Source organism: Anser cygnoides, chromosome 2, assembly GCF_040182565.1.
Source record: "Anser cygnoides isolate HZ-2024a breed goose chromosome 2, Taihu_goose_T2T_genome, whole genome shotgun sequence".
NCBI classification, from domain to species: Eukaryota; Metazoa; Chordata; class Aves; order Anseriformes; family Anatidae; genus Anser; species Anser cygnoides.
The window spans coordinates 95,366,244-95,393,289 of NC_089874.1; the positions used below are offsets into that span (position 1 = coordinate 95,366,244).

Sequence of the window (27,046 nt, forward strand, 5' to 3'; positions counted from 1 at the left end):
GATCAAAACATTTCCAAACATTCACTTCCATAGTCCCACCTGTAAATCGAGAAACAAACCATGGCATTTCAGTTTAAGGACTGCAAGCAATTTGTATTTCATGTTTTTCCCAGCTGTTCTGTTTGAATTGAAGGAAAGACTTGATCTGATAGAAGTACAGGAATAACTAGAAAAAAAGGAAAAGAAAATAATTAGACTCCATAGGTTAAGAGACTAGATTGAATTCTGTAAAATGAGGCTCATTTAACTTCTCATCTTACAGAAATGGTCTGGTAATCAATGAGCCAACTGCAAAAGGATGACTATAACAAAATCCAAATTAGAAACAGACTGTACATTGTGGCATTAAGGCTATTATCTAGGGAATTACTTCAGTACATCAGGTAAGAAAAAATTGCCTTGTTATTTAAAATAAAAATAAATTAAAGGTCGTGGGCCTTTTCTTAAACTGGTTTTATTTCTAAAAGACATGGTCTAGCCAGACCGTTATTACTCACTCCAGCAATAACCAGGTAATACTCTGTGACCCATGAAATACAGGAGTTTAGGCTGGAAGCTGGCTCAGTTTACCTTGGCCCAACAACCCTTGTGTTCCAATTACTTATGTTGAGCTTATCAAAGCCAAGGAGACCTTTCTAAGAAAACAGCTTCAGTATTCTGTTAAACTTTTCTGTTTTGGAAGACTGCTGAAGAACCTCACCACTTGGGCAATGAAAAACATCCTCTTAATTCCTCACTTAAGCATATTCATGGGCTGTTTATATTAAAAATGATTAACATCATAACAATATTATCATTCAGTTTAAACAGCTCTTTACTACTGTTCATCTTTAAGAAATGTCTAACACCAGTAGTCTGTGAAAAGGGTCTACAGAGCTTTTCAGCAGGAAACATTCTCCCACCTTGAGTTTTATGCTGGTTCAGTCAGACTGCTTTGTGTATATACCCAAGGATGCCAGTTTAAAGACAGGTTACTTCTCCCCTACACTAACATCTGAAGTACGTCAGAGGGAACACCTTCTGGTGCTGAAAGGATTACTCACCCCTCTGGTGTATAAAAAATTAGTCACAATCATGTAGTTCATGTAATACTATTATTTTTAGTAAGGTACATAAAATAACACAAGTCCAGAACAGTTAGTGTGCTTGTGCATAATGGTGAAAGAAGCTGAACTGAGGTGATCAAACAGAATTTCTCAGAAACCATGTAGTCACCATATGGTACATGACTTCTGTCCACTAGAGACCTGCATCACATTCGATGAGGTTAACTTTACCTGCATTCCACCAGGATGGAATGAAGAAAGTGACTGGCTGCACAGCAGAATAAGATGTTTAAGCTGTTGTATAAGAAACAGAATCGTAAAATTTATTTTGCAGTTAATTCAATTACGCTATTCACAAGACACTCCCATGTTTCTTGCATTGTGTATAAGACAGTGATACTGGAATATACAACTATATTACCTGGAGTAATCGCAGTAAACCTCAAGTGTCTGTGTATCCAATAATAAACCACACCATGGGATCAAACGACAGTTTGGCACTTGTTTAAATTTGGAACATTCTGGGATATCGTCAACAGAAAAATTCACCACTGTCTTTTTGGGGTTTATTAAAAAGCCATATTCAGGTATACCCATTGCTAGAGTCCTAAAACAAACACAAACAGTTAGCCTAAGCCCTGACCAAAAAAAAAAAAGAAAAACAACAAACAAAACCAAAAAATCCACAAACAACCCCCCCCCCCCCCCCCAAGCATGATGCAAACAATCTTACATGAAAGGACAGAAAGCCAAGAATAAAGAGAAACACAACCAGCTCTTTAGGTTAATGAACATAGCTAGAAATATACAAAACTGAAGTTACTGGAGGTAAATAAATAAATAAAGAGCTTAAGGATATGGGTATAATGGAGAAGAAAAGCTTGTACAGGTTAATGCAAATGAAAAACTTAAGCTGTTAAATATTTGGGACAACCACACTCACAGAAAACATTGACATTAAAACTACTAGAATAAAGACAGATGAAGAGTTAATTGCTTCTGAAGGTACACAAAACCAAGGAGAATCCAGATAACTGGAACCTCATTTATCTGATGAAAAATCTTGATCTTTCTGCACAAGGTTTTGCCCAAGTATCTCTATTGCCAGGAAGTCTGCTGATTACCTATCACGCTTTGGGTCAGCAGTGTCATCTCATGGACAAGCAGCAGTTTGTCTTACTTGGTGATTTATTCATGTGCAGGCTTCACACTTTTAAAAGGGGAGAGGAAGAGGTGGGCTCTTATTGTTGGAGAGTAATTGATTTCCCCAGTTCTAACACTACATTAGAAAAACTGCTATTATTTCCTTTGTGGCAGAGAGCTCATAGGACCTGCAAAAGCAGCTCCAGAAAGAGGTTTTCTCACAGAAGAGGCTGCTTGTCCACAGAAAACCAACAAAGCTGCTGCAGGACGTGACATAGAACAAAGATGCTGATAACTTCAAAGGGCAAGGCGGAGAATATCTGCAATGCTAATGTGAGTTGCATTATGTTGAAAAGCCGTTCTAGAGATTAATAGCTTGAGGCATTCCCAGTGTATTAGTTCTATTATTTCCAGGACTGTAGATCCACACATACCTAGAAATTTCCTTTTGTTCTGAAGAGGAACTATGGATAAATGAAGTCTTCAAAGCACACTATTCCACTGTCTAATGCTATTAGTGCTTCAAACTGTACTTGATTGATTTCCCCATTGCCTTACAGGGTGATCACAAAGCTGCATCCTTCCAACTATGAAAAGCAGGAAGCAACTGACTGCACTGCAGATGCTAAGATTTTCTGAAGCTCCTTCAGTCAGCAGCTAGGTCCAGAGTCAAAACCTCAGCAAAGATCTCCAACCATTTGAGCTGCAACAGGTTTTTAGTTAAATCAAAAATAAGTAAAATCAAACGTACCTATATGTACAGGCATGTATAAAGGAGATCAAAGTGAATAACCTATAAGGCGCTAATGCTTATTAGTTTTTTTTTTAACGTCATTAATAGCATACCTTAGAAAAGCTCTTGCCTGCATTAAATGTGGTGTAACCAGCAAAAAGTCATCAATGAGACGGATTAGTACTCTGTAATCAAGAAGAAAATGACATTAGTTTTGGATATGTAATCCTTCCAAGTCTTTGTCGTACTCTTCAGAGAATCAATTTGCCCATTTTAATTCGTAAGAACATAAAGGTTAATGATTTCCAAAAGCAGGTCTCATGAAGAAATTCTCAGTTCTGCTTCTTACCAAAAATAACAAATTGAGAAAAAAAAGCAAAGGGGTGGGCTACATGAAATATGACAGGAAATTCCAGCACGCAAGGTACTCCCAAACTAGCTTCTTGGATGCAGCATTTTACACTCTTCAATGGTAGACTTCACAATGTCCTAGCCCACTACTCAGAGAAAGACAGTGCAAGGAAAGGAGGTCTAGTACCAGGTATACTGGCAGATATGAGGTATCTGATGTGCTCTAACTCTGTATCTTCATTTAACATGTGGTAATTTATGAAGCTGTAACTTGAATGTAAAACAGTCAGACAAAAGTCTACCACTGTAAAGGCTGGAATTTTCTTTTTCAACAGAATGTAAGCCCCAATCTTGCCCACATTTTTCTGATAAATCCTAACTAACAGATCGATTAGAGAGGAAGCTCTGGAGATCTTGTCCAGTCTCCTCTTCAGAGCAGGAATATGCCATCACCATGACCAGATCAGCTACACCTTTGTCTATCCAAGTCAATAGCCAGTTGTTTTTTGTTGATTTTTGTTTTGTTGTTGGCAGCGGTGACGGTTTTGTTTGGTTGGTTGGTTTTGGACAGTGAAGTGGAAGCATTACACGTAAAGGCCAAATGAAGCTATCCAAATCATCCAACAAATATGTAACATTCTAAAAACTGCATTATATAAAACCAGCTGCTACATAACAAGTGCATTCTTCTGAATCATGGTTTCTAAGGTTCAATACACATAGACAGCATCCTTTAAAAGCAAAAGAGGTATCTGTTCACATTCATATCATCAAAGCATCCTAAAGCTTATGAAAAGAATTGTATTACTTGTGTACAAAGATGTTTAAAATTCTTAGTCTTTCTATTAACCAGTGAGCCTTCCAAGAAGAGATACTGCAAGACTGATGCACTTCTCTAGAGTACCCCTATACACTTCTTTCACCTTGCTTAGGACAGAACTGACAGCAGCGGAGAAAGCTGTGTGAACAGGGATGAGCTTCAGGGGTGTCACCAAAGTCCAGCTCATGCTGAAAGACTTTAATCTTGGATTCAGCTGGCGATCAATTCATATGGAGACAAAAGGGACCCTAAATTTTTATGTCTAATGAAGAGGCAGAACTTTCTGCAAAGGTCTTAAGGAGCAAGCACAAGCAGGGCCTTAGAAGATGTACTAAGAGCCACACAGGGGCTTCTAACAAGGACCAACGTGCCTTTACCCCATTCCTAAATGCTGTGCTCTTTGTAAGTCTCCCACCCACAGATCTAGGAAAACTTTTTTCATCTCTTTGCCTCCCAATCTTATGAATAAATACAGAGATTCCCCCACAAAACAGCTGCAGTGTCACTGAAGCAGCACAGATCTTTATGTGCACCACACTCCTGCTGGAGAGTTGGAAATCCTTGAAATTCAAAATTAAACTTGAGAAAATGTGTAGCATATATACACACACTATACATTATGCACCACTATAACAGAGCAGACAAAGAGCATCCAAATTTTCCTACCCATCCTGCTGTACCCCACGGAATAATTTGTTTTCCATGTCTCCATAGCACAAACTGCAAAGCAAGGTTGACAAAAGGGAGCCCTGTGGAATTCCAGAGCACTGTAAATAGTAACTACAATAGAAGCAAAAAAAAAAAAAAAAGGAATCAGAACATGCAACAAAAAGACTTCAATAGCCATTAAACATTAATTTTTTCAAGTATAACATATATTTCAATAATAAACATGCTGAAAGCTTGCTAGTTAACCTTACCTAAATTTTTTTTCTTTCCTCTAAGAATCTAGATATGGCTCTAGACCATAAGGTTTTAAGGTTAGCAGTAGGAAAACAAACAAACAAAAAACAACTAAAGCACATTTTTCTTTCTTATTAACGAAGTCCAGTAGACAATTGTCATTAAATGAAAGGAACTTACAACTGATCTCAAACCACAAAGACTTTTCTCCTTTATAAAAAGAAGCTGCGGTGCCACATTTCATCTAAACTTTATAACTCTTTATGTCATTTCTTGCATAGCTTCAAAACAAGTGTTCTTGTACAAGAAAAGTAAAGTACAAGACAAATCTTTCAAACTATATTTTTAATTATCATCCAAACAGCTCCTAGTAAGTACTCACTAAAAATCCACAGAATGAAGCTCAATGTACACCTACAACAGGAATTAAATTCTGGTAGATTTTGATATGGAGAAGTTCTAGCTTTTCTTACAAGCAATAGACATCTCCATTGAATTCAAAAATAAACATTCATCACTATCAAAGCCTGCTAAGTTCTCTTTAAAAAGTTCTTTCACCCACAGAAGTCAGAATAAGAATGTTTAACTATATGATATAATTAAAGTCAGGCTGTTTGAGGTGCTTATTCTTCATTTATACCAGCATAGCATGATCTGGCCATGGAAAAGATTCTTCGCTCGTGTGTGTGTGTGTGTTGTATTTCATAAATAAATCTCTCTTTACTTTTAGGAAAATTCCTTATTGTTTAGCCCAATAAAGCACATGAACTAGTTTTCTGCATCCTGGCTAGTTTTTTGACCTTTACTGTAAACCACATTTAACTTGTCAGGCAGTTAATGCTAGAAAAGTTTACACTAGAAAAATTTACAAATGCTCTTCTATTTGCATCCTTGAACCCCTTTTTTTCCCCTTACCTCTATCCTGAGAGTATAACTATTCTAAAGTTAGTCTTTCAAAAGGAAGAAGCTATTCATCCTAATATATCTCACTCTGAGTTTAGAAATAAAAATATTAGTACTTGGTTTCAAGACTTGGTACACATTTGCCACCTAGAGGCAAAATGTAAATAGCAGATCAGCATTTCTAGGCACACAAGAAACCTGTGTTACATCCCCCCTCTGTAATAACACCCAACTCCTAATTTTGGAGTTGCCAGATATTTTAATTCTTCTTGTTCTTACCTTGTATTTTTATTGCAACTTGCCAAATAGCAAGGCCATGGAGAAAAGGTTTCATTTTGCACTACAGGAAAAGGCCTAACAATGCTTTTGCATGATTGCTTGAATGTTCCCTTGCTTCTGGTTACCTCTGTGGATCTCAACTTTTTTTTTTTAAAGTATTTTTCTTTTGAACTATGTCTGCAGTTTTAAATCAAGGTTACAGATCTACAGAATGATGCATTCTTTGTATAATTAACATCATCCACGTGGGAAAGACAAATTTTATTCAAATATAAGTGAGTCTAAACCCTTCATGCTTTTATAAAGCTTAAATTAAATTGATAAATAGATTTCAAATTAACGCGAAATAAAAATCTTTAAAAGACAGCTATCAAAAATTCCCTGAGTCAGTTAAAGGTATCCCATTTAGCAGAAAAAAAGGTAACAACAACAAAAAACTTACACTACAAACTATTTTTTTTTCTTACCTGCGCCCAATTTCCAGGATGTTATTATTTAGCATTTGAAGAAAAAAATTAAACAGACTGGCACTTGTCTCATTGAAAGTTAAGCTCTAGAAATGGGAAAAAACAAAACAAGACTTGTACTTTAGAAATGTGCTGAAACTAAAAATATAGTATAAACCGAAAAGATGCATATTAACCTTCCTGAAAAGTTAGAGATTTTAACTAGACTATTACAGCCTAAGGTAAGAAACAAAGCAAACACCTAAAATTAAAATCTGAATATACACCCTAAAAAGCCACTCACATCCAACAGATGAACAATGGAGGTTTCAGTTGGTTTTCTTTAGGAGAAAAGCAGTTTTGATTGGTGTTACTTGGGAAGTAGTCAAATACAACATCTAAAACACTTTTTAAAGTGTTGATTATTGTACTGTATTACAACAATATGATACCTCCCTCTTTTAGTCACTTTCTGTCCAGAGGATCATTCTTCTGTCCTGTTCTTTCTGATTCCACAACTACTGATAAACTCACTTGCCAGTTCTGCTGCAAAACAAATCCTTTGCCCAGCATTAGAAATGATCCATGCATGACAGCCCACTCAATATTTATGAAGCCTTTTGTGTTAAAAACATGTAATAAAAGCTTCGTTTAGAGCAGTTTATATCCCTTTAACAATGACTGCTCGAGACCTAAAGCAAAACAACTCCCTATGTGCATAGATTAACCATCTGACAAATGCACCCAGTTTTTGAAAGTTGTGTGAGAACACAGTATTGAAATGCTATCATGATGCATTCGGGGCATGGAGATCCATGCTGGCATGGCATTTTTCTCATAACACTTTTTTATTTTTTAAATCTCACACACACAAATGAAAAAGACAGCTGCTGTTCATTTAGTATCTAACAGTTATCTAAATTAGATGTCCACTGGAAGGAGAACGAAACAAAATACACATCACACATACAGCTGGTTTTCATTTTCATCCACGTACTCACTAGGCTCTCTCTATTTTGCAGGATCCTGGAACTGTGCACCACTCACACTGTACATTCTAGCTCTATGTAAATTGTACACTACCATTTTACTTGTATGTTAGAAGCATTAATTACTCTACTTCCTAATTCTCCACTGGCAAGTGAAGAAAAACTTGACAGAGTAGCCTGTAAGGAAGAAAACTGTTTGCTCATCTTGGGCTCAGGATCTTTAGGTTTTTATCATGGAACACCATGATGTCAAGCAATAAAATGTATTAAGAAACTGACTGGGCACATCATCTATTTCTATGCCTGTCACATTCCTTGTACTGAAGGAAGTCTTGAGAACAAACATCATTTGAAATTAATACACTTCTCTGAAGCACGTGAATTTAAACAACAGAAGGATGATTGCTTCTTGCAACACTGCTAGCTGGAGTCAATTTAAAATATATATAATTTTTAAACATACTTTCTGAGTTAAAGTAATCCCTTCAAACAAAAAATACAAGAGTTGATCTTGTTTTATACTGCACTAACTCCTGTGAAGAAGAGTTCATTCTAATCAGCCTTGGCAAGTAATCATTAAAATAAGTTGATTTTTTAAAGTCATTTTTCTGTTAAGTGAAGCTTGCTCTTCGGGGTGCCATATCTATTCCCTTAGTTGCTTCGCTTAGAATACACTTTCCAGTTTCTTACTTCTGTACATTTTGGACAAAGCATGCATTGAAGCCTTTCTTTACTTCATTTGAAAACTTCTGCAACAAGTAATGAAATTCATTAGGAATGAAAAAAAGAAAACTATGTTTCAAATAGAACAGAATAGGACAGAAATGAGAAAATCCGGGAGAAGTCCAGAATGACATTTTGTCAGAGTTCTTGCCTCAGGCATCACTTCCACTGAAAGCCTGTTAGAAACACTGAATTTTTCTGTGGAAAGTGCTTGTTAACTAGAAGACAGGTCACATCACCATATAATATGTACATTCATTTAAACAAACAAAAAGAAACCCTAAATCCTCCTCTACTACTTCTGCAGCTTTCCCTTTCAGATGAAAAGAAGCCTCCTAATATTTACCTGTTCAACTATTATCGCATCTCGCAATGAGGTACTCTCATGAAGCCGGGACACAAACTGCTTCATGTCTGGCGTAAAATCCTTGAAAGTAGAAACCTGTATATTAAACAAATAAATGACAAAAGCAAAATAGAAGATTCATTAGCAGACAGAATTTATTCAGTGAAGATCAAAGGCCCACTCTTACTGCATTGTTTTAATCTAACAGATCTGTTAAAACGAAATTTCTCTCTCGTGTCTCTGTTCCCACAACACATTTTTCTTTCTTTGTTCAACACTGAAGCGTAAAAAGCAGTTTTGTTCCCTCCAGAAAATTTCCAACAGTATTAAAATGTTTTATGAAGTAATTACCTAATTCAAGTTTAGACACACACACAAAAAAAGCTATAAACAAACATATTCTTTGGACAGAAACATATTAACAGCAGCACGTAGAAGAAAGTAGCAAGTCATACGTGTCTCCTATATAATTTCCTGGCTTTTCCACTTCCAGTGATCATAACCACTGCATAGCGCCGTATGCAGTAGACAGTTTTTTTCTCAGGTTTTAAGACGTGTGAAATCACTTCCACAAGTTTATCATGAGGAATGCTATCAAAAGCCCTGGACACATCAGCCTGAAACAGAAGAAATAGCTTCCATTATGCTCCGTATCTTATGTTCCATATTCACCAATATCACCATAAATGCTGTGGCAGTATGGAAAAAAAAAGTCACTGTTGTAGTATACAAACACGGCTGAAGCAACACATAGGAGTGAAATTACATCATTATTTCCAAATGCGTGACAAAGCTTAACATGTGTGACATTGCTTAACTGAAAATACTTTCCTCAGCCATCAGCGAGTTTTCCCTTGCTGGGGACAACCAAGCCATCATTTTCAGAATAATCCTTGTTATTAGCAGAAGAAGGTAGGGCAGGTCCTACACTCATCTGTACTGCGTAGCACTCTTTTTCATGATTAAATACTAGTGGAGATGAAAGGTAGCATACTGAAAGTTGCACATGCAGCCCTAAAACTTACACTTAACTTTCAATCATTTAACTGAAGTTTACTGCTAACATTTTTATATATTTAGATATTTTAAGAAACCTTCCTCTCCATACAATCATGAAGATGACATCTTACAGACTCCTGGAAAGCTGAAAACCTAAATGTTTTGCCTCTTCTAAATCTCATATTGCAATTTTAACTTTGCTTTTTCTTGTCATTGTCACAATTCAAAACCTTCTGAAGAAGCAAAAAAAATAAAAGAATTATGTCAATAACACGATTCTTTCGTTTGAAAGTTAAAAAAACAACTTCTGAAAATAATTTTAGGACATGACACCTGGAAGAGAAGCCTCACTGTATTATCATAAATCTGTATAGTTTTATATAAATCACACCAACTCAAAGCTATGCAACTTTTTGTGCTTCAGCTAGACATTATTTAACACAAGTGTTAATTAAAAAAAATCTTCAAATAATGAGATATGACAAGTGCTCATTTTTTTCAAGCAGGAGAGTAAATTTGCTGGAGAGACACTAGAGCTAGGATGTTTATTTTTAAGACACTGATCGTATGGAGAGAAAAGGCACCTATTTATCACAAGACACTAAATTTATTCAAATGCGTACACCCAATTTTTCCTGTTTTTAATTTGAGAAAATGTCCCTAAAATCCTATTCAACTTTACATTTTTGTCCCAGTTTTATACTCAAGTAAATGTAACTGCAGAAACAGAGTGTATGTCCAAAAGCAAGAACTGTTACATGACAGAAAGATGAACAGAAAAATATCAAAGTAAAGGAAGCACTACTGCAGGAGAAAAAAACAAACCAGTCTATGTTAAGTATGCACAAAAACTGACTTTGAAAAAAAAAAATTATGCACTTACATCACAGCTATCTCAGTTGTAAAAGATCTGCACTAGTTGACTTTGCAAACTTAGGTTGAATACTGGATTAGAAAAGGCGTACCTTTACATAGTAGAAATGAGGAATTTCACCATCTGATTTAAGAACCTTTTTAACAAACTTCTTCCATGTCCTGTAGATATCATCTCTCCCAAACACTGAAGAGCCGATAACACTGGTGTTTATAGTTCGTTCATAATTTAACACACTAAACAGATTTTTAAGTTGCGTGTTGTAGTGATTCAGCTAAAGAGATGAAAAAGAATCACCCTGAAGTGTGTTGAAACATTCTAAATTCTCTGCAATACGTACATTTCTCATTTAGATGAAATATGAGAGGAAAATTGTGTATTTACTGAACGTTTTTGGTCAAATACAGTTTTCAGAAAGCCTGAATATAGTGGTAGTAACTACTTGGAAGTGACAAAACAGACTCACAGCTGTTTTGGGGAATACATTTAAATCCCCACCCCCCTTTTTTTTCCCCTGTACTTAACTCTTGGCAATCAAGGTCTAACAGTCATGGACATAAATGGACGGATTTCAGAAAATAAAACCACCATGAGTTCTAAGGTAAGTTTTCTTAAATATCATCCATTCTCTCTACTGGAGATTATCACCACCACAACAAGAATGGCAAAAAGAACACGTGCCTGAGACCTTAAGCTAAATCCATCTGCATCATCAGTTGAGCCTTCGGGGACAATTTATGCAGGTACTTTAGCAAAAATTTAACTCTCTCATCTACGGGAATAGTGAAATACAAATTTAAGATGAAAAAAGTAAACCTGCACACTTGCATGCTAATGAATTTTTAGAACTTTGGATAAGTCCCACAAAATGTATACACAGAATATAAAAGGTTTCTTAATCTCAGTAGTATTGTCATGATCACGACACAACTGCATTTAAACTACTCTTTGGAAGCTTATCAATTCATTTGAAGAAATTTACTTTTACACTGAAAAAAATCAATTACAGGTGTTAGCAAAAAGCTGGAAAAACTTGAGCACACAAAAAACATTTAGTGTGCTATTGTCACTGACTGCAGAACAACATGATCCAACTTTACTGTTTTGCATAAGGTAAGTAGTTATGTTAATTCATTGGCTGATCTTGCAAAATATTTTTGACTAGTCCACAAAAAAAAACTGCTGAAATTTAAGACATTTTCCTGAATCCAGTGATTCTGGATTTCAGTGATTCCTGAAACCCTGTGATCTCTTTTCCAGCATAGGGCGTGTTCCTAAGAAAAAACAGGCAGAAGGGTAGAGATGTAGCTCAAAGATAAATAGAAGCAGCAAGAACAAATTATCAGGAGAGAAGTTCCTCCTTTCTTTCTTAAGAGCATGTCTCAAATGGTTGCTTTAACACCTTTTCACTAAAGTGATGGCCGTATGGGTGTGTGTGGGTAAATCAATAAGAGACAACTAAGGCTTTAGAGTTCAAAACCTAGCCTGAACTAGTCCTGAGGGACTTGGAGTCACAATATTCAGTGGCTCCTTGTTTTAATGTCGGCAGAAATTCCATTCAGTTTCTCAACTTCCCAGAACAAATCTAATCCACAGAGCTATCAACATCTTCGCAAAGCCTGAGGGTCTGCTAGAATATCTGCAGAATGCAGTAAAAAATTATATATTCTCAAACAGAACAGATCACTAAGAACCCTCCTCACACCCAGTGCTTCGGGCTTTCCATTAAATATATATGCATCTGTGTGTATATATAAAAATACATATATACACATACACAGATTCAAACAGAAAGGGAAGAAGGATGAAAAGCAATTACATAAAACCTTTAAACCAAAACAAAATTTACGCTGATTTGAGGACAAACTCACAGAACTGGACTTATCTCACCATGTTTTTTTGCAGCAACGTTTGAGAGCTGCCCAAGAGCCAGAAGTTGATTTGCTGGACATTTGAGAGATTATCTCTTGACAATTCATCTTGACACATTCCAGTGCTGAGCTACAGAAGCTGGCAAAGTCTACCCCTACAATTCTAGACTGGTTTGCAAATTCCAAAGCCTGGAACACTGTCAGATAGAAAGAACCTGAAGCTGCTCTTCCTCCTACACTTTAAACGCCTGGAGAAATTTGGAGAGCAGAGACTAGCTGGATATGGGACAGGATGAAAAACTGGAACAGGCTGCAAGATAAGAGGCCGTGACAGAAACAAACTGTGCAGCCAAGAAAGTTTTGGAAAAAAAGAAACAAACAAAAAAACCACATTACTTCCAGTAGGTTGTAAGCCCCAAATTCTTCAATATGATGTTTTGCACAGCACACTTTTCTTTTTGTGTCTGTCTGCTGTCTCAGAAGCAACACAACATTATTACAGCTTTTCTTGGATATCTGAAAATCATTAACCATGCTTTGTGATGTTCTCCTATGAAGCCACTTGGCCAGCTACCATGGTTAACTTTGAACCTCCTTTTTTTTTTTAGTGCATTCAGGTCTCAAGTCATCCTTCATGCCAATCTGTTATAGGAGCAACAGAACCTTTTAAAGCACTACAGCTATTCCCAAATTAACTGTGAGCATGCTCTGGAATCTGACAGTAGGATAGCCACAGAAAGACTATGATGAAAGTAACCACTTCAGAACAGCTTTTAGTTGATGTCCTGAAAGTACGGTCTGGGATCACACACTGAACCACAGGTACTAAGTAGCCACTGAACTCCCACCCATCTGAGGAGTGTTTCATCTTGTGCTCTACATGGGACTCAGCCTTAAGGAAAAACAATTTAGTCATGGGAGAGAGTGAAATTGGGCTCCCACTGTATCTTGCAGTTACCTGGCCTGTTAAATGGATTATTTTGTGAACAGCCATCAACACGCACAATCACAATCGGCGTTCAGGGAAACCCCAACAGGCCAGACCCATCTGTCCCTCACCCTCTGGTGTGCCAAATAAAGGCAACGCGTTAGTTCTGAACACCGAGTACGGGATATCTTTGAGTTTTCTGTCCTTCAACCCCCTGGATGGCCAATGTTCACCACAATCAGACACATCGAGCTGAGAGAAACAGATGGAAAGAGAAGAGAGAGAAAACACGTTCAGTGGGCAGGCCATGCCACTCTGTTAGACTCGTCTCCTTAAGGCAGGCTTACAAGCAGAAGTATGCAGTTCTGGAATTGGAGGGTAATGACAACTAAGCAGTGGGAAAGGAGAAGCTATGCTAAGTTGCAATGGGTAGGCACATTCAGTCCTTCTGATTTCAATGTCTCAGTTCACCACTAGTTTTATATTAACAACAAAAAAAAAACAACTCACATCTAACAAATCCACATAAAACAATAAGAAAAATAAACACCTTCTTTGCTCTGCTTTCCTTGCTCAACGTTTGTGCTTCAACAACACCGCTCATTTTGACTATGGGTCTTAATCCACTGACTTTGGGAATGAAACGGAGCTTTGACGCCATAGGAAGGTATTTTTTTTGATGGATCGCTTCCATCTCCTCTGAAGTTAAAGGACGTAGATGTACTTTGGCAATATGGTTTCTAAAAAAATAAATACGCATTGAGTGTAAGCAATAGGAAATGCAATAGAAGTTAAAATGTTTCATCTCTTAATGGTAACTGAACCCAAACATTTTACTAAGAAGATAATTACAGATTTCTAAAGAAACTGACATGGAAATCTGAATTTCAGAACAGTTCCATGGTTATCTTAATGACAATGCAATATAATAATAGAGCATATATTTCTTCCTGATGCAAATTAAGGTAACAAAAAAACCACCTAAATTAACACAAATAAAAAATTATCCACAAATTAGGCAAGTATATTTGAACGTTATGATTTTTTTATAATATAAAACCACAGATAGACATTTTACATTGCTTCAGAAGCTTGAAAGATATAAACCAAATTGAATAGGACTTTTTGAATACTATGTAAAGAGAGACCCATAGAAGGACTTACACAGTGTTCTACTGACATTTAGGAGACCTACTACCTATTAAAAAAATATAGAGAACTGAGATACTAGATAAAAAAAATTTAGGGCTTTTAGGTACACAGTAACAGGATTCAAAAGAATTGACCTTATGAGCAGGCGTCAGCTAAAGCAACCAGCAGAACACCATAAAGAACTGAACACTCCCAAGTCACAAATTTATCTTACTGGGAAATGTGCTTGCCCCTCACAGCCACCCCCCTCAGGATTTACAGCTCAGTGTAGCTTAGTCCAAACCAATACTCTCCTCCCACGCAGTAAGGCAGGAAAAGGAGGTGACACAAAGACCTTGCTTTTACTTAAGATGGTTAAAGCGCCCTACCTGCAACATAAGACTTGGATCAGTGTCCTACACTGCTTGTATTGTTCGGAAGGAAAGGATGTGCCATTTCACAAAGCCCTACAGCCCAGTTGCTAGGATAGACCCCCAGGAAGTAAAATGAGAATTCAAATCCCTGAAGAGCAAAGGATGCAACTCTAAATTTGCATTCCTATTTTCCATATCCCACAGAAGCCCACAGGCTGCTTTGGCAAAATGAGGCCATGCTGTCACAAAAGATGGTGGATAGATGGTGAAAAACTAGTTAGCATGCTCTAGGAGGCATCTGAGAAGCCAAGCATGCAGATGAAGCACACAAATATTTCTCTTGTGCATGCCAACACAACCCACATATAAGCCAAAGATCCAGGTGCTCGAGACTGTCAGGGTCCAAGTGATACAGTGCATGCCAAAAGGAACACAGAGGCATCCTGGGCCAGCAAGCTGAGCAAGTGTTTTAGATTTGTATTCAAACTTGGAATAAAATTCCCAAAGTACAGAGGAAAGGACAGATCGCGTGTACATAGCTAGAGAGCACTATCAGTCATTATGAGTTAACTTCTTTCCTAAACCTACAGGACTTCATGCACACATTATAGCATTAGCTAGATCACCAAGATAAAATAAAGAACATCAGTTCAACAGAAACAACCAAATCAAGCCTCCATCCCTTTGCACTGATGACACTGGAATGGATTAAAAAACAAAACACCACCACCCCAAAATCCATCTCTATTAAAAATATGACTTCCTCTGAAAGTGAAGGCCATGGCCAGCTATCTGCAGATCTTCACTATTACTACCTCTGGCCAGTTGTGGAGCTTGAGGTCGTTTTGCCTGCATCAACACTCATTGCTTATTTCACGGCATTTATAGCAGCGCTGATGATTTTGAACACACACTGATGTAGTGGCCACTGAACCATGCTCAGTTCGCCTTCACAGCACTGTTAAGGATTTACACCCTGAGGACAATGCAGTGCAAAGGCAAACCCATGAGCGAAGTCCTGGTCTGTTTCATCCATCCTCTCTCCTCCTTTGGAGGACAAAAATAAGTGGGAAGGCATCAGTGGCTACACCTGGCTTCCTGACAGCAATCTGACCAGAGCAGCTCCAGCTGGAGAGGAGAAAGAACCAGGACAGCTGCAGAGCAGTCATCAGGGAAACAACCGAAGCCAGATATTCTTTCCTCCAGGGAAAATGGAAGCAGCTCAACAGCCTGTGGCACTCAATCATCAGAAGCTCCTGAAAATGCTGCTTGGGAATGAGGGGATGGTGCCCTGAGAGTCTAGAAATGGCCAAGGCGACACAGGCAGCCCTAAACAGCTGTTTCCCACTACCTCTAAATCCCACATTTTCTCCGCCCATGTGAAATAGGCAGTTTGCCACCTGTCTGAACGCAGTCAGCTGGATCAGTAACCTCATGTTACACAGCACACTCTAAAAAAGAGTGCTGAAAGCGCTGATTTCTGCGTGGTGGAAATAGAAATAGGAAAGAAATAGGAAAAAGCAGGATCAGCCCAAATTAGGGTCCCTTGATGTCAGAGCACCTTGTCCTTATACACTGGGTTTCTTTTTGGGGAGGGGGGAAATTGGTGATAGGAAAGAAGGGGCTAAAACCAAAACTACTTGTCTTCTTTTAACCATACACCCCGTTAAAAAGAGCATTATACCTAACCTGTAAGACTTCTTGCTGGGTGGTACTTTACACAAAAAACCATTAGCTTGTGAAGTACATTAAAGCTACATAAAACACTCATTACAACACTAATGCTGTTAGTTTGAAGACAAGACAAACAAAGTATTCCGGGTTGAAAATTGTGTTTTACTGCTGCTGTTTAACTTGCTTATTCTGGGCTGTAACTGCAAACAGCTCCAGGGCCCCATGAAGTGCAAACACACATGCAAGGCAGTTGCACAGGAGAGATACCAGTGTTAACCTCAGGGAGCATGGAGACTGTAAAAAGAATTAAAAATTACCAAAAATCGCAGACAAAACTGGAGATCATCAGACCCCATCAAATGTAAAAGGTGCACCATTTAAAATGGCAGAACACAAGGCATCAGGCATGCTCATTTCCAACAGATCCAGAGCTCTCTTGGACACCAGCAATTTATAATGAAAACCCAGAAGATATAAACTCTGGAGATGTACACGTAATACTGTTCATTAAAACTGTCTTCTGATTTTCACTATTTTCTCATTCAATTGCTTAAGATTTGATCTTAAATAAGGTGCTAACTTAAGCACACTCACACATTTAAGACCAAAAAAAGCAGCATGGAATTCCATAGCTGCACTAAAAAAAAAGAAGCTGCAGCTTTTAAACCCTTCAATCTTATAATAATTAAAAAAAAAATCCCCACAAGGCTACTGTCTGAAATAATGGACAGAGCATTGCAGCAGATTTTTTTTTTTTTAATTAAAGCAGTTAAAGAAAATTCAGCATTTTTTAAATTAGCTTTCTCAAGGTTACTTTGGGATGCTGCCACTATGCTTTACTGATGGTTAAAAGGTGTAAAAATTTGACTTATCAAAACAAAATCCTCCTCATAATTGATTTTATCATTGCAAAGGTTTCTGTTCTCCTACCAAAGAATTTCAAATTTGCCTAAGTTTTCTCACACAAAACATTTCTGGATCTACAAGCCACGCAAACTACCAACACAGGTCGATTTTTCCTTTGGAAAATTAAGCAAATGGGAGGAGGATAAAGGGGCAATAAATAAAAGCAGAATTGTAACTTCACAGTGCAAAACATGAGACTTCCATATATTTCATTAATGTTTGATTAGTTTTCTAATTTTACCTAATTCCAATGTCCTGTAACTTGCCCCAAATACACTTTCGGTAGTAGAAGAGCATGTTTTTCTGGAACATGGTCTCGGTGATATAGAAAAATGATCTGAGCAACTCAACAACATAGGTATCCATCAGCCAGTATAGGAATTTAGCCAAAATTTCTTCACGGAAACAATGTTCAGAAGCAGGAACAAAGTGATTACCTTCAACAAACAATTGAAAGGTCATTATAGCAAATAACAACTACTTATATTAGTAAAAAACGGAACAAACAAAACACACATACACTCATTTCTTAGCATGAGGTTAATGGAAAGAAAAAAAAAAAGCAAGAACAATTCCACAGACACAGCTCTGATTTTTCACTAGTATTAAATAACATGACCCAAACTTCACATATAAAGATGGAAACTAATTAGCAGTGATAAATGGATGCACATAATACAAATACATACCACCAGCAACCCAAAGACTTACTTTCATTGCTTGTGCAAGATCTTTAATGCACAATGACAGGATCATTTTGAAGCGAAGGATAAAATGGAAATAAAGTCTATTAGAATATATATATATATGTATTTAATAAATAAGCAAAAGAATGAAAATTCTTAGGTATATTGTAAAAATAATTGAGAGAGTTAAACTGGGCTGAGCTGGAGAAAGAGGTATTTCAGACAACCTATATAAAACATTGCTGCAGTTCAAAAATCAGACTAAGTCTGTCAGCACTCATAATATTTAGATGGCACAAAAATTATGAGGCTAGAACATTCCTAGCTGCTATCAAATTTAAGCCCACAGGCTTTTTTTGTGATGTCTAAATGCAGGCAGGCCAAGTGTAGAGTAAAACTCTACCCTACAAATTCTGAATTTTTGCAACTTTTCAATAATACTTTTCTAATTAGAAGTAGAATTTAGCATAATGCAACAGGGTAGTTTAAAGAGACTCTGCAGAAACATTAATTAGCTGCACAGCACAAATGTGTTAAAAACAGCCAAATTTGGACACAAGAGAGCTGACAATTAAGACTGAAACTTAACAAATGGAAATAAATTTCCAGTTCTCTACCCTGCTTGATTTTTGTGCTCTTCAGGGCGGAGACACTTTCATGTATATACAGCACCTAAGAAAAGACTGCCATAAAGAGATAAAAAGAGTGTTCACTTCAGTAGAAGCCAGAAAACATCAATGAAGAACACAATGGCTGATTCTTCCACTGAAAAGTCATAACGTGCAGGCCACGAAATACACAAATTAAATCAGCATGTTAAATAGCTGTACTGGAACTACATCACCAGTTTTCTAATATTTTGACAGCAGCTGTCAATTCCCTGAACTGTAGTCATGATTTACAAGAAACCACCACCACTTCTTTTGGAGAGAAAAACGCCTGCAACACAGCAAAGCAATTAAATGTGTGTTTAAACTTCAGGCACATGGGAGTAGTTTCAAAAAAATTAAAGTTAAGCTTATGTGTTGCTTTTCCTGGAACCAGACCACTGAGTAAGATGGTATTAATTTTTTCAAAGGTAAGGCATTCCAAGTAACTACAAACCAAATGTATTTGTACAGTAAAAACCCTTTTGAAATATTTAAATCCTCAGCATTTTGAAAAGCGTGTTTTTGAGCCAAAGTTTCTGTGTCTGTGTATTTGCTAGAATTAGAAGTTTTTTATAGACGTGTACCTCCCTGACTTTTGACATCAGGTCTCAAATACCAGACTTTATTTTCCTTCTTCATTACAGAGGACCTGTAGTAATTTCAGAACCCAACTGCACCTTTTTAAAAAGGAATACCATTTTCATCTCTGATTGCTATAGGATCCAAGCATATTGCTAGGCAAGAATAAATTCTGTAAATGTAACAGTTAAGGAAGTGCAATCCACATTTTATAGATGGAGAACGGAATGTAATAAATGCAAAAAAAATAAATTACAGTAACCATGAGATCCCACAGCAATCAACCACAAAACCACAGCTTCAGCCTAGAATTGTCCTAGGACAAAGGCTTCTTCAGGGAAGCAAAATTTACCTTTCATCACCAGAGATGACCAAACAGGAGGGATTCGTACAGAACTCAATGCAATCAGCTGGCACTCCCACCCTCCTTGGAAGGTGGTCAGCCCTGATGACAGCTGCACCACCACCTGCCTAGCTTGAAGCTGTGATCAGTAAGGGTCTCGTGTTCCTAAAGGAGGGCTCTAGAAAGGTAACTGATGGTGGGTGACCACAGGCACTGCATAGGTCCCATACCCATGTCTTTTTCACAAGGTAGATGTGAGGGGGGAAAAAAAATGCTGTGGGATGATGGCTTACTCCCAGAGAAGAGATACACGTGACTCTACAAGCACCTGGATTTGGTTTTAGTGCTTTCTGATGGCTTATGGTAACCAAAAGGCAAACTGCATTTGCTCCTTCCATGCCTAGGTCACAGTTATTGGTAATTTGGGGGGCAGAAGGCAAGTTTCGCTGAAGGTCCAGGTTCTGAATACTAGTTTCTGTATGAAACTGTCATCCAATTAAACGAAAATAATGAAAACTTACATTCTCAGCACACAGAAGACAGGTCTAAGTATTCCTCCACCATCAGTTAATGGCAAACACTATGAGGTTTGCTCTCTCAGCTCCAGCTATTAGCAATGAACCCAATGACTCTGCACCCAGATTCAATACCCTCCCCTCCGCACCCTAAACCTGGCCAGCCACCTGACCCCCCACCCCTTAATTCTGCAATGTTAAGTACCTTCGGCCAGACGAAGCCACATGCAGTCATTTACTCTCATCTTCCACATCAACACCTGCAACGAAAGCTTAGCGTACTTCCCCATGGAAATGAACGCTTTCACGTTTTTGAAGAACCGGCACTTGTTATGGTTTGAACCCCAAAGCTCAGCGGGGATCACCCGCTCCAGGCACTCCCTCACAAAGACGTACACCTGAAAGTGGCTGCTGTGCTCCTTGAGAAGCTCCCTGAGGACTGAATCAGACACCTCTGCAGGAATCTGCTCCTCACTCCCTGACTCCCCGCACGCAGATGTTGCGAGAGGAGTAGGTAAGCTGCTGGGCACGTCGGTGTGACCAGATTCGCATCTGCTGCTTGTCACACGCTTAGTAGGCTCCTTCCCAAGCTGTTCTGCTTGCTTGTGAGCCTCTGCTTCCCCAGGCAAAGGTGCCTGACTGAGCAGCTTGGCTTTTCTCAAAATGGTTTCAGATACCCGAAGAGGGCAATTTTTTCTCAAGAAAGCTACATAAGGGAACTTTCCATGATTCTTTAAGAGTTTCTGAAACGTTCTTCTCATTCTCCAGAAGCGTTTGGGAAACTTCTTCTTTCTCCATTTTTGCTGTGGCAGACCTTGGTTGCGCTTTTGCCCAAACGGATTTTGGCTTAAGAATATCGTTTCTATTAGCCGTCTTACACCTGCCTGACTACCCTTCAAGCGATTCAATAGGAAGGATTTATGGAAACCTTCTCTCCAATACCTGCGAGAATACAGAAGAAACTTCCTGTCAATGTATATTGCAGATGGCAAAACCTTATTTGGTAACTCCTCTGCCAAATGAGCTACGGGACTTTCCTGCTTTTCGTGTCCTGAAGAACTACTTTCCATCGGTTCGATTGGTATCCAATCCAACCGAGGTATAGGCCTGCGTGTCTCTACTCTCTTTCTACTGGATTCTACTTGCATTTCAATGCTGGGCTTTAAACGTCTGTTACTCTCAACTCCTTGCAGAAAAGAGCTTTTGTCTGCCACAGACTTCTTCCCATGCCGAGAACTGTGAACTAAAGAAGGACGAGACATATCACTGTTACTTCTTTGAGAAATGTATTTTTCTTTAATAAGACTTACAGAATGTGATGCTACACAGCCGGTTCCATACCTCTTGGGAATACTTTGGTTTACATCAGGAGTGGTATTACAAGCCTGTTCCTCTCTCTCTTTCTCTTCTAATCTTGCTCTCTTAGCTGTGACTTCCAGTTGTTCCCTATCAAGCTTCCTTTTTAAAGACGGTGCTGTAGCTGACAAACATAAATTGGAGCTACTCTGTTTTTCCAGAGCACTGGACCCTAGGCTTTGTACATTATTGCTGGTTTTATTTCTCATGCTGGAAACATTAGCTTCAAGTCTTGGCCTGCATTTCGACTGACGTGACTTTGAAAGATAGTGTCTATGAAACGTTAGCCTTTTCTGCGTATAGTTAAGCAAGCTACTACGTTTATGCTTTGAAAACCGTTGTTTAACAAACGTTGGGGATGAGTCTGTATTTTGTGAAATAAGTTCATAAACTGGTTGCCCACAAACTTGGTAACAGTTACTAGGGGGAACCAGCATAAAGATTGCACAGTGTTCCAATAAATACATCATCACATCATCCCCTATCCTGCTCAGCAGTGTTTCCCAGAGGCCACTGATACGCATGGTTTCTGTTGCAGTATTGGGTAGATAGCTGTATACGTTTGAAAGTGGCATGATTTGGAAGTGAGAACTGTTTTCATCCAGTAAGGAGTATCCATATGTGAGGATATTCTTCTTTCTTTTCCCACACAGTCTCTGCATGACTCTTGAGATGACTTCGCTCTGACTAGATAACTGAAGAAAGAAAGAAGGAAGGTTAGTTTTTAATCAACAACTCTTCTACAAATGACAACGCATGCTTTAAACAGTCAGGCACGCCAAATACATGCAGTCCTAGACTTCAGCATTAAACCTTTGCAAAGCAGTATTACCAATTCACAAGCACTACACCAGCACAAGACTGAAGTCTACCTCAAGGTGTTTACATCCAGCCACCTGAGACGACTGCTTTAAGGAAGTCTTTCTAACGCCTGCCCTTTTGATCCTTTGATCCTGACTTTCGTGCCCAGGAAGCACCCGACACTTTTCCTCTCCCCTCTCTCAGCAACCCAGCTTCAGGGCTTTCAGCTCGCTCTGCCCCTAAACCTGCGCTCGCGCAGGCTCTACCACCAGGGTTGAGGCCTCCATTTCCTTTTACGTAAAATAAAGGAGTTTTAACAAAACAACCCAGCTCACAACTTTATACAACACTCCACAACCGGGCACAGACCGCGCCGCCCCGGTCGGCGGCACGGTTCTGCTTATGCCTGCGGTGTCTCCCGGCACTTTTCTCTTCTCCCAACCATTTCTGCTGCCCAAGCACTGGTACGTGAAGCACTCGGGGAGAGGAAAGCGGCCCTTCTCCTTCCTAGCCGCCCCGTGGAGCCACGCTTTGCTCTCCACACCCGACCCCACAGCAGGGGCTCAAAGCCCGGCTCCCCAGCCCCACATCCCCTCGTCCCACCGCAGCCATGTGCCGCCCACCCCTCGCCAGGGGCAGCCCCGGCTCCCCCCAGCACCTCGGGGCGCGGAGGGGAGCTCGGGGGAGCCCCAGCGGTGCCGGCCGCGAGGGGAGCGCCTTTCCCCCGGGCAGCCCCGCACCTCCACGGGCAGGTCCGGCGCCCTTGTCCCTCCTACCTGCTCGAAGCTGAAGGGCCGGGGGATGTCGCGGGCGCCGTGGGGGACGCACACCACGCACTGGGACACGAAGGTCCGGTAGCAGGGGGCGTCGTCGTCCCGCACCACCTCGGCTTCCTCGGCGCCGCTCTCCCGCAGCCGCCGGACGAAGGTCTCCAGCGGGGCTGCCTGCGCGTAGCAGTCCCGCAGGGCGCCCAGCACGGCACCGAAGGGCTCCGCGCCCGCCATGTTGTGGGGCCGCCGCCGCCGCACGCCGCCACCATCACCACCGCCATCACCACCAGAACCTGGGGCGGCCGCGGCTCCCCTCCCGCCGCCCCGCCTGCCCTCCTCCATCGCCGCCCCCCTTCGCGCTCCTCCGGACGGAGGGCTACGGCCGGACGCCAGCTTTTTAAAGAAGGCGTGGTGTGGAAAAAAAAAATAAATAAAAAAATAAAAAATAAAATAAACGAGAACGCCCTCCCTTCACAAAGGAGCCCCCCGGGCGGCGTGGCGCGCTGCCCCAGCGTGGCCGAGGCGGGGCGGTGGCCGGGGCGGGGTGGGGCGGGCCCCGGAGGGATGGAGGTTGCTGTCCAGCTCCGCAGTGCCTTCCTCCACCGCCACCGGCATCGGCTTTCCTTCCTTCCTCCAGCACCGGCCTCCCCTCTGCCAGCACCAGCTGCCGACCCCCAGGCTGAGGGGGGATGCCGAGGGGAGGGAGATATTGTGGGGAGATATTGTGGGGAGATGCTGAGGGAGGATGCTGAGGGAACCGCTGAGGGAAATGCTCTCCTTCAGTGATTTCTCTCCTTCTGTGCCCTACAGGCACATCATCACAGCCTTTCTCTCCCTCAGGAGGCCGAGGGGCAGCGGGACCCCTGGAAGTGATGCGCGCTTTCCAGAGCATCCTAGGGCGCCCTGGAAATGTGCTCTGAGCACTGCGCGAGGCCTCGCATGGCAGGGTGGATGCAGCAGACCGTGGTAGAAGCGGAAGGTTGAGAGGCAGGAAACCAGCCCTGGTTTCGGCACAAACGCGTGTCTGGCACAACGTCTGGCCAGACGCTTTGGCTTTGATTTTTCAAGCAGCTAAGCGGCGTCTTTTCGGTGAATAATTCATGCTGTGTGTCTTGGGGATTGCCTGAGCTACAGTTGACACGGGTGTTGAAGATCAAGTTTTTGATTGAGTCTTGCTAGTTTATTAAGGTAGATTTCCTGTGGATGAAATCAGGAGGATTCACATCCAAGGAATCCCTCTTAGGATCTGCTTTTGGTAGAGGGTCTGAAATTAGAGTAATTGTACAAGAGGTTATGATGGAGATGAGCAGAGTAAACCCTAAAAGTAACCAGCTGGCTGGGCCTGGGGCTCTTGTCAAACTCTGGAATGAAGGATCTGAATTGCTCATGGTAGTGTGTAATCTAAAACTTTTCAAAAACTTTTCTTGGTATCAAAACTTTTTTTGGTATCCAAAGGCTTCATGGTGACAAATTGACACAAAATCTTAAACGGGGTTGCAGTGGAGTTCTGGGGAACTGCAGGTCTCTAAGCCTGATGCTTATTTCATGTAACATAGTAGAAATAACAGAATATATGATTAGTAGATGCTGGGAGAAACGCCAGTTGCCTAGTCAATGTTGGTGCTATTAAAAGGAAGACGTGCCTTAGAATACTCTTGGTGCTCAATGAAGGGTTGAGAAGACATGGAAATTACAGTGATCTGGTTGATATATTTTACCTGAATTTCCAAAAGCCTTTGCAAGGAAATGTTATAAAAGAGGAAAGGGGAAGGGAAGGGAAGGGAAGGGAAGGGAAGGGAAGGGAAGGGAAGGGAAGGGAAGGGAAGGGAAGGGAAGGGAAGGGAAGGGAAGGGAAGGGAAGGGAAGGGAAGGGAAGGGAAGGGAAGGGAAGGGAAGGGAAGGGAAGGGAAGGGAAGGGAAGGGAAGGGAAGGGAAGGGAAGGGAAGGGAAGGAAAGGAAAGGAAAGGAAAGGAAAGGAAAGGAAAGGAAAGGAAAGGAAAGGAAAGGAAAGGAAAGGAAAGGAAAGGAAAGGAAAGGAAAGGAAAGGAAAGGAAAGGAAAGGAAAGGAAAGGAAAGGAAAGGAAAGGAAAGGAAAGGAAAGGAAAAACTAAAAAGGAAGGTGCTGGTATGGACATATTACTGTTTAAAAGGTAAGATACAGAGGTAAGGATAAATGGTGAGTTCTTTCAACTGAAGAAGATCACCACTAGAGTTCCATGTCAGTCAGCACTGTGTAACTTTTATAAATAATAACCCAGAAATACTGTATGTAAGCAGTAAGCAGTAAGATTTGCTGATGGGATGAAGTTATTTAAAGTAGCAGGAAAACAAGCAGACTAGAGAATTGTAGAAGAACATCACAAAACTGAGTGACTGAGCAATTACATGGCAGATGAAATTAAATGCTGATAAATCAAGTGTGGCTTGGAGGTGAAACGCATTTCTAGGTTTGTATGTAAACTGATGGGTTCTGAGCTGGTTAGTACCACTCAGGAGTGAGATCCTGAGATTCCATGAAACTAATCAACATTGCACTCAGCAGCAGTCAAAAAAGCAAATAAAACCTAAGGAATATTAGGACACCATTATGCCATTGCATTGGAAGGGAAACAAGCCGCTGGTATGTAAGGAATTCGGGCAGCTATTGCTTGTCATTAGTAGCTTGACATCAGCAGAGTGCAGAGTAAATTTAGTCAAGTCTTGGGCTGCAGTGTGAACTCCCAGTAACCTGAACGTGGTATGTAGTGGTGATTGAGCAGCACTGAGCTGCATTGTGCTGGGGTCGGATGGGGGTAAGGGGGACTGCTGACAGGGGACTGCGCCGGATGAGAGCTGTACCCAGCAAATAAAAGAAACCATTCCACCCTGCAACATAGAACCGCCAATCTGATAGAGCATAGCGTACATGTGCCAACAACTGATGGGACTATAGCTGATGAAGCAAAGATTTTACGGGTATAAAAACCCAGAGGAAGCCTCGAGCGGGGTCCCTACTTGGAGGTACCCAACTTGAGCTGATCTACAGATACTCTTAAATTGTCACTGCTTTAAATAAGAGACGACTTCATGAGAGAATTACGGATGCCTGGGCAGAACTATACTGCTAGGGGAAATAACAGGATCCCCTAACATCATAAATTCATGGCTTGCCAACACCTTGAATGCAGTTGTGCTGTTCTGGCCTCTGTGTCTCACAAGGGATGTACCAGACAATCAAATATGTGGGACAGTCATATATGAGATGACGTGGTAGGGTGGAGCTGGAAAAGGGAGAATTTGGTGGGAAAGGGCAAATTCTGCACCTCTTCTTCTAAAACTAGGAATCTCTTCCAGGGAGGAAAACAGCTCATCTTTTGACATCACTGTGGCAGAGGAGTCCGCTTCTTGGCACCTCTGTGGCCTTCAAGTTTGTGTTATCTCCAGATCAAGGCCTGATGGCAGGGGAAATGGGCTAATAGGGGGTTAATTAATCTTGAAAATAGCAAACTGACCCCTGACTGCCACAGTGGCATCCTCCTCAGCAGCCAGTGGGTTAACATTGGAGAAAGGAAGGGCATGAAGATGAGAAGGACTATCTGTGAGGTCTGGGTAGTTAGGGTGTTCTTGAAGAGGTGAGCATTGGCCCACACCTTTCACTTTGGGGGTCTTCCTTGGGAGGTGCAGCCCCAGGACAAGGAAGCAGTGGGACTATGGTGGCAGTGAAAGATGTTCCCACAGCTGAGAACATGGTGATTGCAGGGGAAGTTACAACTCTTTGGCCCTATGCTCTGGCAGCAGAACATCCATGTTGTCAAAGCTGGTTGACATGCACGTGGCAGATGGTTGTGGTATTGCTGAATTTCTGAGGAGGCCTTTGGGCCATTGTTTATCTTGACCCTTTCTACCAGCTGTTGGTAAGTGCCTAAGT

The 27,046-nt window shown here is 40.5% G+C and overlaps 1 protein-coding gene across 4 annotated transcripts in view; it reads right to left on the reverse strand.

Moving 5' to 3' along the window:
* TERT (telomerase reverse transcriptase) overlaps positions 1–23,859 on the reverse strand; it is a 31,211-nt gene extending 7,352 nt beyond the window's left edge. The window contains exons 1-12 of one of the 4 annotated variants that reach the window (XR_010829562.1): positions 23,146–23,858; positions 20,418–22,263; positions 17,681–17,876; positions 13,905–14,094; positions 10,647–10,829; positions 9,138–9,299; positions 8,683–8,778; positions 6,646–6,731; positions 4,760–4,873; positions 3,036–3,107; positions 1,468–1,653; positions 40–166 (exon numbers count right to left, since the gene is read on the reverse strand). Coding sequence is in view for 3 of the 4 variants with exons in the window: in XM_066992660.1 (XP_066848761.1) it covers positions 40–166; positions 1,468–1,653; positions 3,036–3,107; positions 4,760–4,873; positions 6,646–6,731; positions 8,683–8,778; positions 9,138–9,299; positions 10,647–10,829; positions 13,905–14,094; positions 17,681–17,876; positions 20,418–22,263; positions 23,146–23,481 (3,594 nt within the window). In the remaining variant the exon portion in view is untranslated. Of the gene's footprint in view, positions 1–39; positions 167–1,467; positions 1,654–2,675; positions 2,893–3,035; positions 3,108–4,759; positions 4,874–6,645; positions 6,732–8,682; positions 8,779–9,137; positions 9,300–10,646; positions 10,830–13,904; positions 14,095–17,680; positions 17,877–20,417; positions 22,264–23,145 lie in introns of those variants that run through there. The other 3 variants (XM_066992660.1, XM_066992661.1, XM_066992662.1) reach the window with 3 other exon arrangements.
* Between the last annotated feature and the right edge of the window lie 3,187 nt (positions 23,860–27,046).